At 37.0% G+C, this 14028-nt stretch overlaps 1 protein-coding gene and 1 non-coding gene across 3 annotated transcripts; both read left to right on the top strand.

Moving 5' to 3' along the window:
• Nucleotides 1-232: 232 nt before the first annotated feature.
• Nucleotides 233-5920, top strand: LOC100784260 (filament-like plant protein). Of its 2 annotated transcripts, none has more exons than XM_006593536.4 (5): nucleotides 233-578; nucleotides 1229-1388; nucleotides 2328-2667; nucleotides 3081-5284; nucleotides 5416-5920. In XM_006593536.4, exons 2-5 carry the CDS (start codon nucleotides 1233-1235, stop codon nucleotides 5809-5811), a joined length of 3096 nt encoding a protein of 1031 aa, XP_006593599.1. In that variant the 5' UTR covers nucleotides 233-578; nucleotides 1229-1232; the 3' UTR covers nucleotides 5812-5920. The 2 variants fall into 2 exon arrangements, with proteins under 2 accessions (XP_006593599.1, XP_006593600.1); XM_006593537.4 differs by lacking the exon at nucleotides 233-578 and adding an exon at nucleotides 896-1113.
• A 1557-nt stretch (nucleotides 5921-7477) lies between these two features.
• TRNAQ-UUG (transfer RNA glutamine (anticodon UUG)) lies at nucleotides 7478-7549 on the top strand. Its single transcript has one exon. It is a non-coding gene; the product is annotated as a tRNA-Gln (tRNA).
• The last annotated feature ends 6479 nt before the right edge of the window (nucleotides 7550-14028 follow it).

Here is a 14028-nt window from a genome sequence, read left to right as displayed (position 1 = left end):
GAAATGGACAAGGTAACATTTTTTGTCCTGAGCATAGGCGGGAACAAGAGCAGCTCAAATTCATTCAAATTAGTACATTAAAAATCAAACAAAAAACCTTTTCAATAAAAAGCTGAAAAAGTTGTTTGTGGTCTCACACACTGTCACACACCCCCACTCACACTGGTACACACACCCACCTCTTGAATTTCACAACTCTGACGCATTTACAATCACGTGGCCCTCTAATTTTTTAATATTCCAAAATAATAATAAACGTAAAAGGTAAGTAATAATAAAACAAGAAAAAGAAAATAGAAGCCCCCTCCATTCATTATCTGTTACCACTTCTTAGTTCTTACACACAGACGTTGCTATGTGAAACGCTCACTGCTACTGACATTCTACAGAGTTTTTGCCTACCCCCTTTTTTATATTATTGTTGTTGTTTTTAAACTTTTTTATTGGTGTCATTTAATACCTTTGTTCTTTTGCTTCTACACTCTTTAATCTCCATTCTGTACTCTCAGCCATTCTTTTGCCTCCATTTATTGTTTGCTTCCTCCAGCTAGTTCTGCAGTTGGCCTTTTTGGTCAAAGGTATTTGATCTTTTTTTTTTGTTAATTGAAGACTATTTTTTTATTAATTGTTTTTTTGGTTTTCAGTGATTTTTTGGAATGTTTGAGGCATTTTTAGCTCAATGGCTGAAATGGGTAGCTCATGTTTTGGGATTTTTTATTTTATTTTTCATTTGGGGAATTGGGTAACATGAATGATTAAGCTTTTTTGTTTTCTTTTGCCAGCTACTGTTTTATTATCATGGGTCAGTAAATGTGCTGCAGAATGTTGTGTAGTTGTTGGGTTTTAAATTTCAATAGTGTGGAGGAAGAAAAGGGTCCTAATGAGGTACAAAGAATTGTGTAGGATTTAGCCCTTGATGATGGAGCTGAAAGATCAAAGATTTCTTCTTTTAATTTTATGAGCTTTGGGTTTATGAGCAAAGCTGGAGGAGAATGTTAAGCAAAGTTTCTCTTTTTTTTTTCCCCACTTTTTTATTTTGATTTTTATTTTTGAATCAGTGAGGTTGTTAAAGGGGAAGTGTGTTTTCTGGGTTTGTGCTGTCTGAATGGGCAAGTAGGTTGGAGCATCTTGGTTCATGCTTTTCTTCATCGTAATGTTGATATTTTGAACTGGATTTTAGGGTGGGTTTTGAATCAGGTTCTGAACATTTTGGGTACTTTGTCTGCAGATGAATGCCCTTCAGTTTTGAAGCTAATGTTAGATTGTTAGACCCAATGATGGATAAGACGAGATGGCTATGGAAGAGGAAGTCTTCTGATAAGAGCTCTGGTGAAACTGAAAGTTCAGGATCTGTTTCTTCTCATTCTGAGAGGTACTCAGATGAACAGGTATGATAAACAATCTTGAATAGTAGCAAAATGGGATACCTAATCTATGACTTTTTTAGCATTTGGTTTCATCTTAAAATATTTGGATTCATTTTAGTATCTCACAAGTGAGAAGATTTGAATTATAATTTGACTCCTTTTTTGTGTGGTGAAAACATAAGATTCCTTACTTGTTAGTGGATAAAGTTAATTGATCACTTACTGGCAAGCTAAGATTGTTTTCACTGGTTGTGCTTTTCCTTCTCTTCTGATTTCTGTGCTCCGGTGTCATAGTGTGAGATGAATATACATATAAGAATTGTGCTTATAATCACAAAATACGAACATTTGCTACATATGCTTGGTTTTGAATCTTGTGTCATCGGTATAACTTTTTGAAATTCAGTGACTGAAAAGACTGAAAAAGTCGTGTAGAATTGACAGGTTTTTTGAATAAAACCAGGTTCCTCAACTAAATTATTCATCCTAGGGCCTAGCCCTAGACTCTTTAAGGCTCGAGCTACTTGTCCCTCCTTTTGGTCTGTTCCCCATGTGAAAAAAATAGTTAGATTTCTGTTTCTGTTTAGGCATAAATTATTTGAATAAACGACTAGTAGACATAGCTCATTTTTATATAGGCATGCATACATAATTGAAATTAAGTTCACATTTTTTACAGCCCGTATTTATTAGCAGTTCTGAAAATGAATCCATTAAGGTCAATGTTGAGTGTATCCAGGATTGTAATTTAACAACTTCTCTGCCAGTTATTGGTCTAAGTCAACCATGAATATCATATCTTTTATGCCTTCTCCTGGAAATAAATTTGTGATCCTGGTAATTTAAGCATGTAATGTCCATGTATCTGCATTTCACAATCTGAATGAAGTTTACCATCAATTTTCATCCGTTCTTTTCTGACAAGTCTAGTATTTTTGTGTCTTTGAAACTTGAAAATAGGAGGCATTGAAGGAATCTCCTAGTAGAAGTAACCACTCACCTGATGTCACATCAAAAGCTAGGGGCTATGCTGAAGATGTTAACCATAGTTCATTTATCAATGAACAATTGCCTGAAGAAGTCACCTCTAAATCTTTACCTGCTGCTGGCATTGCAAGTGATGGTTCATCAGAGAATGATGAAAATGGAGAAAATGAAAACATAATAGATGTAAAGGAAGGTGATCTGAATGATGGGTTGAGGAATATGTCAGAGAAGCTATCTGCTGCACTAGTGAATGCCAATGCCAAAGAAGACTTGGTTAAGCAGCATGCCAAAGTTGCTGAGGAAGCCATTGCAGGTACATTCCTTTACTGTTCCCTGTAATTTTTCAGAAATATTGGTGATCATATCTTATTTCTTGATTACGAGTTAGGACTTTGATGTCTGACATGTGCCTATTAAACAATGCACCAGCTGATTCTTGAACAAGAAAAGCACCAAGTTCCTCCTTATCTTAAAGGAGGATTAGGACTATAGGACTTAGGCTCATGGGTAGGGTTTATTGAAATTAGAAGTTAAATTGCATCTGAATTATCTCAATAGTACATTAGATCAAGAGGCATATATATGATAAACCGGGACACATACATGCTGACACTAGCATGTTAGTTATCTTATCTCCTTGTATGATTCCTTGGTATATTGTTTTCTTTCCTTTTCTCTTTCTCCCTGTTTAGATTGTCTATTAACTTGCCATTTTCATTAACTTAGGCTGGGAAAAGGCTGAAAATGAAGTGGCTGTTTTAAAGAAGCAACTTGACACCGTCATTCTCAGGAATTCAGTTCTGGAAGATCGAGTCACTCATCTAGATGGAGCACTTAAGGAGTGTGTTAGGCAGCTAAGGCAGACAAGAGAAGAGCAGGAAGAAAATATCTATGATGCTGTTGGAAAAAAGACACAGGAATTGGAATCAGCTAAAATTAAACTTGAGAACAAACTCACTGAGCTCCAGAACAAATTAGATGCTTCAGAAGCCAAGTCTTCTTCTATTGACTTTGATATGTGTCAAAAGGTTGAATATTTGGAGAAAGAGAACCTGGCTCTCAGGCATGAGATCCTAGTTCAATCAGAAGAGCTAGAAATCCGAACAATTGAGAGGGATCTAAGCACTAAAGCTGCTGAGACAGCTAGCAAGCAGCATTTAGAAAGCATCAAGAAAGTAGCCAAGCTTGAGGCCGAGTGCCGGAGACTGAGGAGCATGGCTTCTAGAACTTCCTTATCGAATGATCATAAATCCATTGTTCAGTCCTCATTTAGTGTTGAATCGCTAACAGATAGTCTATCAGACAGTGCAGATCGACTTACTGCAGTGGAGACTGAAGCCAACAAGATCAATGGCTCAGAACCAAACAAGTGTGAGCCAAGTTGTTCTGACTCATGGGCATCTGCACTAATTGCCGAGCTTGATCAGTTCAAGAATGAAAAATGCAGACAAACGCCATCCAATTCTGTTAAAATTGATCTCATGGATGATTTCCTTGAAATGGAACGACTTGTTGCATTGCCTGAAAGTGAGAAGGAAACCATGGTCCAAGAGTCAGTTGTTACCAATCAATGCATGAACAAAGAAAGCTCTCTCAGAGTAGAGTTTGAGATCATGAATCAGCAAATGGATGAGCTAAAAGAAAAGTTAGAGAAGGTGGAAGCTGATAAAGCTGAACTAGAGATAGCTTTGATGAAAAGTGAAGGGTGTATTGAGGAGTCACAGCTTCAGTTGAGGGAGGCACAAGAGAAATTGGAGGAGTTGCAAAGAGAGGTAGAAAATGCCTACAAATCAAAGCAAAGGGTAGAAAATCACCTACTGGACATGGTGGCTGAGGCTGAAACATTATCTGTGAAGGTTGAATTCTTAGAAGCTGAGGTTGATAAGGAGAGGGCTGTGTCATGTGAAATTGCAATGAAGTATAGGAACCTGGAGGAAGAGTTAGAAAGAAAATCTGCAAAGGTTGATATACTAGAAGCTGAGCTTGATAAGAAGAAGGATTTGTCAAGTGAAATTGCAATGAAGTGTAGGGACCTGGAGGAAGAGTTAGAAAGAAAATCTGCAAAGGTTGACATACTAGAATCAGAGCTAGATAAGAAGAAGGATTTGTCAAGTGAAATAGCAATTAAGTGTAGGGACCTGGAGGAAGAGTTAGAAAGAAAATCAGCAAAGGTTGACATACTAGAAGCAGAGCTTGATAAGAAGAAGGATTTGTCAAGTGAAATTGCAATGAAGTATAAGGACCTGGAGGAAGAGTTAGAAAGAAAATCTGCAAAGGTTAGCATACTAGAAGCAGAGCTTGATAAGAAGGACATGCCAAATGCAATTGCAATGAAGTGTAAGGACTTGGAGGAAGAGCTAGAAAGCAAATCCACAAAGGTTGACTTGTTAGAAGCCAAGGTTGCCAAGGAGAGGGTTGTGTCAGAAAAAATTGCAAAAAAGTATATGGACCTGGAGGAAGAGCTAGAAAGCAAATTTGCAAAGGTTGAGTTATTAGAAGCACAGGTTGCTAAGGAGAGGGATGTGTCAGATAAAATTGCAAAAATGTGTAAGGACTTGGAGGAAGAGCTACAAAGAAAATCTGCAAAGGTTGAGTTATTAGAAGCAGAGGTTGCTAAGGAGAGGGATGTGTTGGATAAAATTGCAAAAAAGTGTAAGGACCTGGAGGAAGTGCTAGAGAGCAAATCCGCAAAGGTTGAATTATTAGATGCAGAAGTTGACAATGAGAGAGCTGTGTCAGATGAAATTTCAATGAAGTGTAAGGACCTGGAGGAAAAGCTAGAAAGAAAATCAGCAAAGGTTGACTTGTTAGAAGAAGAGCTTCATAAGGAGAGGGCTAATTCAGAAGAAATTGCAATGAAGTGTAGGGAATTGGAGGAAGAATTGCTCAGGTCAACAACTAGCTCATACGGAGAAAAGAAGATTAAGCAGGTTGGTCATCATTGATATCTACATTACATGTTTCATAACTTTTATCATTGATCATGTACAAAATAGTAAGGAATTGGTTATATATACTTTCTACCCAACTCATGTAATGCCTGTGAACTTATCTATGCCAGGAGGACCTAGCACTGGCTGCCGGAAAGCTTGCCGAGTGCCAGAAAACAATAGCATCTTTGGGGAATCAGTTGAAATCCCTGGCTACACTAGAAGATTTCCTCATTGACACTGCAAGCATTCCAGCAAGTCCATCACTCATTGGTCAAGCTGGTGGGGAGTTGTGGAAGTTTCATTCAAATGGCACTTTTTCGCCTAAAAGAGATTCCATTTCTTCAAGGTTGGCTGATGGTAGCTCTTGTCCATCCTTAAACAAAAATGAGGAAACCTCGTCGCTTTCATCGTCTTCATCAACATCATCGCCGGCCTTGCCAAATCATGTCAGTTCTGAGAGGAGTAGAAATGGCTTTGCAAAGTTTTTCTCTAGAACCAAGAGCGGGATCCGGCTAGAAATTTAGTGATGATATAGTGAATTAGCCTTAGCAAAAGTCATTCTTTTCTCTAGCTGTAAAACAGATTGATCATGTCATTCAAAGAAAAGATTTGACAACAGTCAATTGGCATCAATTGTATCATTTTTTTTTTCTAATCTTGTGCAGGGTTTATTATGTTTGATATAAAAATATAATCAAATTTTGAATGCCTCTCTAGTGTCTTGTGGTATCTCTAATCTGACTCATAAGGTGCAAAGTATTAAGAGTTCCGGGCCGATACCCTCTCAGCTCGAAAATCTAAAACGTAATTGAAAGATTAGTGTCAAGTAATAGCAATATACCATAACTTGTGCTGTAATCAATTCCTAAAAGTTTTCCACATGATCTCGTGGATGGTGGATATAAAATGTGACATTTTAATTGCAGTGTCCTTTTTTTCTCTTTTCTTTGACCATTTTACTTGACCATACACTTAATTCCTAAGTCATCTTTAATCTTGAAACTTACGCCTTGTCTCTCACATGCAAAAATGGAATAAGAAAAAATGCAATAAGACCCACTTAATTGTGGTTATTGTTCATTTTAAAAAAAATCCAGTTATTTCTTTTTATAAAAAATGAGGTAAGTAAGGTGTTTTAAAGATACTCCAAGGTGAGAAGGAAGCAAGAGTATAGAAGTGTCGGCAAGGCAACTATTTATATATAGTTTTACACTTGCATGACCATTGAACTTAAGCCTAGTTAGTAGAAGTCTTCAAGAAATTTTAAATAATAAACAAATCAAAAACAACTTTTGTGTGAGAGAGGTTCAAACTCGCAACCTCAGGATAACTCAAGCTATGAGACCTACGCGTTAGCAAACTGCACCACCACCCTTGTTGATAAATCATGCTCACAACTATATATATATAATAAATTTATAAATCCTAACTTGTATTATTAACTGTTAATTCATCACCATAACTTCGGCATTTCAATTTCTAAATATAAGTATCAATAGAAACAAAAGTTAATAATGTTATTTTCTTACAAAATTTACTGTATTATGTGACAAAAGTAAAAAGATTGACATTTTTTATAGCACGAAGTAATGAGTAGTGTCAAATATACACAAAGTGTGTAGATAAAATCTTACAGCATTTGAATAGATGGATGAAATTTTCTCTTTCATCGGTTCATCCACCCCCCAAAAACATTGGTTTATTAATTTCATTTTCCCCTCAAGAGATTTATACAGATAAATTCAACTTTTCCACAAAGTTACACTGTCAAACGTCGAATATAATTGCAGATAATTCACCAATAACATTTCATCCTTCAAACGTTTATCTTAATATTTTTAAGGATACATTACGAGTCATTGTCATTTGTAATTATAAGTTGGGTAATTTGGATCTGTTGGTATATGTGTATTAGCGAATCAGAATTTTTTTTTTCTTCAAAAATTACAAGTTTACAGAGGAAAAAAAAATGTTCCATTAAGCTTAAGGTATATATCATAAACTTTATAATTAATATTTTTTTCCTGTAGTGATGCTTTCAAATGGCTAACGAATAAAGAATTATCAGCGGATTAGGTTTATTTTGTCTTTAAGTACGATTAAGATTGTTTCTTAAAATTCAAAGGTGGGAAATACAAGACAAGAATGACATTAAAATAGATAAGTGATGCTAGATATAATGAACAAACAGGTTCTATGGTGTAGTGGTTAGCACTCTGGACTTTGAATCCAGCGACCTGGGTTCGACTCCCGGTAGGACCTTTATAGTTAATATGGATTTTTAAATAGTTAGACCATTTCCAATGAATGGACATCATTTTTCCTCAGATTTTTTTTTTCTTGATCGACGTTCGATCTCTGCAAAACTAAAGCAATTTCTTTAAGCCAAAAATGACTTAGATGGGTTGGAAAACATTCAAAATAGTGTATGTAGGGATGGTGTAAGGAGTATATATATATATATATATATATTGCAAATTTCTACACATTCTTTTTTTATTTTTTGGTTGTTGGAGTGTATTAGTAATGTACGTCAAAATTTTAGAACAAACAAATATAAACAATTCTTATTCTAAAATTTTTAAATTCAGGGATATTATTGTCATTTAATAATTTCTTAAAAAATAATAAAAAACTGGATTCTCTCTAAAAAAATTTAACAAAATCAAAACATGACTTATCATAAATATATATGTTAGAATTATGTGTATTTTCTGTTTTTTTATCTTACCTAATTTCCTGCTTAGCTTGTGGTAGAAGACAACCGTATGTCTTGTCTTGTCAAGCTGTCTCTCTCCTCTTCTTGATGCGCCGGACCTGTTTCAAACGGAGCGTCGTCTTCCCTTGTCCACATTCCAGCCTCGGGTGCAGTGTTTGCGTGTCATCTTGTGCTTCCTCCACTCTACTCCGTTAGTTTTTTGCTTTTTCCTTGTCAAAAATGGCTTCTTCCGGTCCTGTTTTTTCATTCTCTGGAACTCCCACCATTACTACTTCCAAACTCAACTGGAAAAACCATATGTCTTGGTCTGCTTCCGTGGAGTTATGGTTTCTCGGCCAAGGATATCATGATCACTTGGAAAAGGGAGTTGATGTTGTTCCAAATGACAAGAGAGCTGAATGGGAAAAGCTAGATTTTCAGTTGTGTGTAGTGCTATGGCAATCTGTTGAACCGGATGTTTTGGAGATCCTTAGATCATTCAAAACATGTTGTTCCTTTTGGAAAAAGGCACAAGAGATATTTTCCAACGACATTCAAAGTTTGTTTGATGCAACCCAGAAAGTTGCTGCTCTCAAACAAACCAGCCATGATATGATTGCGCATGTAGGTAAAGCTAGAGCAACAGTGGAAGAACTGAAGAGATTTCTTGCAGCAAAATCGTTGGAGGAAGTGAATAGGAAGCTGAACAAGTTCTACATGGTCCTTATCTTGAGAAGTCTACATTCAGATTTTGATCATGTGCGTGACCAAATTCTTGCAGGTGACCAAGTCCCGTCATTGGACTCCCTCATTACTAGACTTCTTCGCGTGCCTTAAGCTCTGAAAGAAGAAAATTTAGCTGAAGTTGAGGAAACATCAGCCATGGTTGCATCTCGTGGAAGAGGAGGAGGTCGCAACAATAGAGGAGGCCGTGGTGGAAGGAGTGGATGTCCTCAATGCACATATTGCAAGAGGATGGGCCACACTCAAGAGAATTGTTACTCCCTGCATGGCTTCCCTGTCAAAGTAGCTCAGGTAGCTCAGACAGAAAAATCAGAGTCTAAGTTCTCTGATACAGAGTATCAGGAGTATCTGAAGCTGAAATCCGAGAAATCCAGCAGCCAGACTTCATCTTCCTCTGTACCATGTTATTCAACAACATGTATTTCTCAATCTATTGACAGTCCCAGTTCTTGGATACTTGATTCAGGTGCCTCTGATCATATTTCTGGTAACAAGTCCTCTTTTACATCCATTTCTTTTCCAAAAATTCCTCATCTTGTTACTGTAGCTAATGGTTCCAAAGTTGCAGCTCAAGGGAGTGGTCAAGTATCTTTATCTTCCTCATTGAAGTTGGATTCTGTTTTGTTTCTTCCACAGTGTCCCTATAATTTAATTTCATTGAGTTAGTTAACTCGTTCATTAAATTGCTCAGTAACCTTTACCGCTAATTCTTTTGTTATCCAGGAACATGGCACGGGTCGACTGATTGGAGAAGGACGTGAATCATGAGGACTTTACTACTTTAAGTCCAACTTTTCTGTCTCCTGTTCAGCAACTTCAAATCCCAAACTTTTGCATGATCGTCTAGGTCACCCAAGTCTACCAAAACTAAAAATGATGGTCCCTAGTCTGAAGAATCTTCAAGTCTTAGAATGTGAATCTTGTCAACTAGGAAAACATGTTAGGTCATCATTTCCACAAACTGTTCAAAGATGTAATTCAGCTTTCTCTACCATTCATTCTGATATTTGGGGACCAAGTCGTGTTACATCTTTTGGTTTTCGATATTTTGTAACTTTTATTAATGAATTTTCTAGATGTACTTGGGTCTATTTAATGAAAGACAGATCTGAACTTTTGCCTATCTTCATGTCCTTTCTCAATGAAATTGAAAACCAATTTGGAAAAACAATTAAGATTTTCATAAGTGACAATGCCAAAAAGTATTTCTCTCATGATTTCTCTTCTTTTTTATCTTCAAAAGGAATTCTACATCAATCTACATGTCCCCACACACCACAACAAAATGGTATAGCAGAAAGGAAAAATTGTCATCTCCTTGACACCGCATGATCACTAGTGTTAGCCTATCAAGTTCTTTCACACCATTGGGGGGACGCGGTGCTTACTGCTTGTTTCTTAATTAACAGAATGCCTTCCTCTTTCCCTTGAGAATCAAATTCCTCACTCAATCATTTTCCCTCATGACCACTTATTCCATGTTCCACCTAAAGTGTTTGGTTGTACTTGTTTTGTCCATAATCTTTCCCTTGGTTTAGATAAACTTTCTGCCCGAGCAATCAAGTGTGTTTTTTTAGGTTACTCTCGTCTTCAAAAGGGTTACAAATGCTACTCTCCATCTACCAGGCGATACTATATGTCTGCAGATGTAATCTTCTTTGAAGACACACCTTTCTTTCCATCATCTACGGACCATTCTTCTTCCATCTAGAATGTTCTTTCGATTCCCTCTTCATGTCCTCTAGGTACCTCAAACCCAGATGTCAATGAAGTTCCATCTTCTCCACCACATCCACCTGAAGTTGCTCCTCCACCACTTCTTACATATCAATGCAAGACACAACCGGTTGGTTCTACAGTATCTGAAGCTTCTCCTCCTCCTTCAATCAATCCACAAGCCATAGATCCTGCTACTTCTCATCCCTCTGATTCGGACTGGCCCATTGCCATCCGCAAAGGTACTAGATCCTCTCGTAATCCTCATCTTATCTATAACTTTCTAAGTTATCATCGTTTGTCTCCTTCATATTCTTCCTTTGTTTTCTCTCTATCTTCGCATTCTATTCCTTCTAATATTCATGAGGCACTTAGTCATCCTGGATGGCGACAGGCTATGATTGATGAAATGCAGGCTCTTGAACATAGTGGTACTTGGGAACTTGTTCCCCTTCCTCCTGGCAAGAAGGTTGTGGGTTGTAGATGGGTTTATGCAGTTAAAGTTGGGCCTCATGGTAAGATTGATCGACTTAAGGCTCGCTTAGTGGATAAAGGTTATACTCAGGTACATGGCCTTGATTATTGTGACACTTTCTCTCCAATCGCTAAGATCACTACTGTCCGTCTGTTTCTTGCTATGGCTGCCATGCGTCATTGGCCTCTCTATCAGCTTGATATTAAAAATGCATTCCTTCATGGTGACCTTGAGGAAGAGATCTATATGGAGAAACCTCCTGGGTTTGTTGCTCAGGGGGAGTATGGTCTTGTGTGTAAGCTGCATCGATCCCTCTATGGGTTGAAGCAATCTCCTCGGGCTTGATTTGGTAAATTCAGTCATATTGTTCAACTCTTTAGGTTGAAACGAAGTGAAGCTGATCATTCTATTTTTTATTGTCATTCATCCCCTGGGAAATGTGTTTATTTGATAGTATATGTTGATGATATAGTGATTACAGGGAATGATGCTACTAAGATTGTCCAGCTAAAGGAGCACTTATTCGATCATTTCCAAACCAAAGACCTAGGATATTTGAAGTACTTCCTTGGTATTGAGGTGGCTCAATCAGGAGATGGTGTTGTGATCTCACAAAGGAAGTACGCTCTTGACATTTTGGAGAAGACAAGCATGCAGAATTGTAGACCTGTTGATAGCCCTATGGATCTGAATCTGAAGCTCATGGCAGATCAAAGTGAAATTTATCATGACCCCGAAAGATATAGGAGACTTGTGGGAAAAATAATTTATCTCACCATTACAAGACCTGATATTTCCTTTGTTGTTGGAGTGGTGAGCCAATTTATGCAAAATCCCCGTGCTGATCATTGGAATGTTGTTATATGTATTCTTAGATACATAAAGAGAGCTCCGGGACAAGGATTGTTGTATGAAGACAAAGGTAACACACAAATATCTGGGTATTGTGATGCAGACTGGGCTGACTGTCCCATGGATAGAAGATCCACATCAGGATACTGTGTCTCCATTGGAGGGAATGTTATTTCTTGGAAAAGTAAGAAACAAACTGTTGTTGCTTAATCCAGTGCAGAGGCTGAATACAGGTCTATGGTTACATGTGAACTTATGTGGGTTAAACAAATTCTTGAAGAGTTAAAGTTCTGCAAAGTGGTGCAAATGAAGTTATACTGTGATAATCAGGCTGCTATTCACATTGCTTCAAATCCAGTCTTCCATAAGAGGACCAAGCACATAGAGATTGACTGTCACTTTATCCGAGAGAAGCTACTGTCCAAAGAAATTGTCACTGAGTTCATTAATTTTAATGATCAGCCAGCTGATATTTTGACTAAGTCCTTAAGGAGGCCTAAGATTCAGTTTATATGCTCCAAGCTTGGTGCATACGATTTATATGCTCCAACTTGAGGGGGAGTGTTAGAATTATGTGTATTTTCTATTTTTTTTATCTTACCTAATTTCCTGCTTAGCTTATGGTAGAAGACAACAATATGTCTTGTCTTGTTAAGCTGTCTCTCTCCTCTTCTTGCTGTATGTATATATGTGTTATTTGAATGTAATAAAGCTAAGCTAGTAAGTGAACCGTTTTCTTCCTCACAAAATCAAAGCTTCAAGCATGTAATATATATATATATATATATATTATATAACCACACAATTATTATTATAGAGAAAATTCACAAATAATATGATTTCTATTATAATTTAAATTTAAATACACTCAAAATGAAAAAAAAAATGTCAAAGCTGCGGTTCTCTAAAGTTAGTTAGAAAGTACGGCTTTTGCTATCTTTCTACAATGCAAACATAACTGTCACCCACGTATTGATAGTTGTAATTCAGAATATATTAGATATAATGTGTAATTGTGAGTTTGTTAAGTTTGATTAAGTCTGTACTTAGACTATATAAATGTTCTAATGTGTAATTCAGTTTCAATAATATTCATCTCATCATTTTGAGTGTGTATGATTTTCGGGTTTTCTCTCCTTTTCTCCAACCGAATTGGTATCTTGAGTGAAAAATCTGAGTGTGAGTGCAAACAGTGTGAGAGAATTGTGAGAATCAAACACTGTGAGGATCCTTCAAGTGTAAACTGTTGAGAGCTGTGAGATTGTGAGTGAAGCGATCTTGTTGAGTGTTGATTCTCAAGATTCATGTGATTTCAGATCTTGTGTAAGATTCTTGGCAAATTCTTGAAGAGTTTTTGTGAAGATCGATCGAGACAACATCATGAATGGTCACATACCTGGAAACTTACCAGTTATTGATGGGAAAAACTTGTCCAAATGGAATGTGCAAATAAGGGCCCTATTTGGATTTCAGGATGTGTATGAGGTTATTCAAAATGGAGTTGAAGAACCTAAAGCCACCACATCAGATGCTCAAAGACAAGCGTTGAAGGATTTAAAGAAGAAGGATTGTAAGACACTTTTTTTCTTGCATCAATGCGTTGATTCTACACATTTAGAGAAGATCGCTACTGCCACAACTTTGAAAGAAGCATGGGACATTCTTGCAAAGGCTTGTTTTGGTAATGACAAGTTAAAGAAGGTGAAGTTAAACACCTTGAAGAGACAATATGAGCTCCTCCAAATGGAAGACAATGAGAGGGTCTATGATTATCTCACAAGATTGCTCATAATTGTGAACCAAATGCAAGAATGTGGTGAAAAATTCAAAGATCAAGATTTGGTCGAGAAAGTGATGAGAACCTTTACTCCTCGATTTGATGGGAGAGTTGTTGCAATAGAGGAGGCCAGGGACTTATCTGAGATGAAAATTGAAGAGCTGCAAGCCTCTTTAGAGGCACATGAGTTAAAAATGAATGAGAAAAGCCCAGTAAAATTGCAAGATCAGGCTCTATATGCTTTGAAACAGAAGCAAGGAGGAAAGAACAAGAAGTAGAGAGGAAATATTAAGTGGTAGAGCAATAAGCACGAAGGAAAGAACTCTTCATTTCAAGGCAAACATGATCATACTGATTCTGATCAGGATCAATCAATATCATATGGGAGAAAAAGGGAACCAGGATCAAGTAATAAGGGTGGAAAAGGAAAGTTTGACAAGAGTAAGATCAGATGCTACAATTGTCAAGGCTGGGGACAC

Source organism: Glycine max, chromosome 13 (assembly GCF_000004515.6).
Source record: "Glycine max cultivar Williams 82 chromosome 13, Glycine_max_v4.0, whole genome shotgun sequence".
In the NCBI taxonomy this organism is placed as follows: domain Eukaryota; kingdom Viridiplantae; phylum Streptophyta; class Magnoliopsida; order Fabales; family Fabaceae; genus Glycine; species Glycine max.
This window is presented reverse-complemented; position numbering and strand designations above follow the sequence as displayed.

Coding starts and splice junctions, on each gene's coding strand:
- LOC100784260 (XM_006593536.4), top strand. CDS start 1,233: ATGCCCTTCAGTTTTGAAGCTAATGTTAGATTGTTAGACCCAATGATG. Junction 1,389..2,327: donor AGAGGTACTCAGATGAACAG/GTATGATAAACA, acceptor ACTTGAAAATAG/GAGGCATTGAAGGAATCTCC. Junction 2,668..3,080: donor TGCTGAGGAAGCCATTGCAG/GTACATTCCTTT, acceptor TCATTAACTTAG/GCTGGGAAAAGGCTGAAAAT.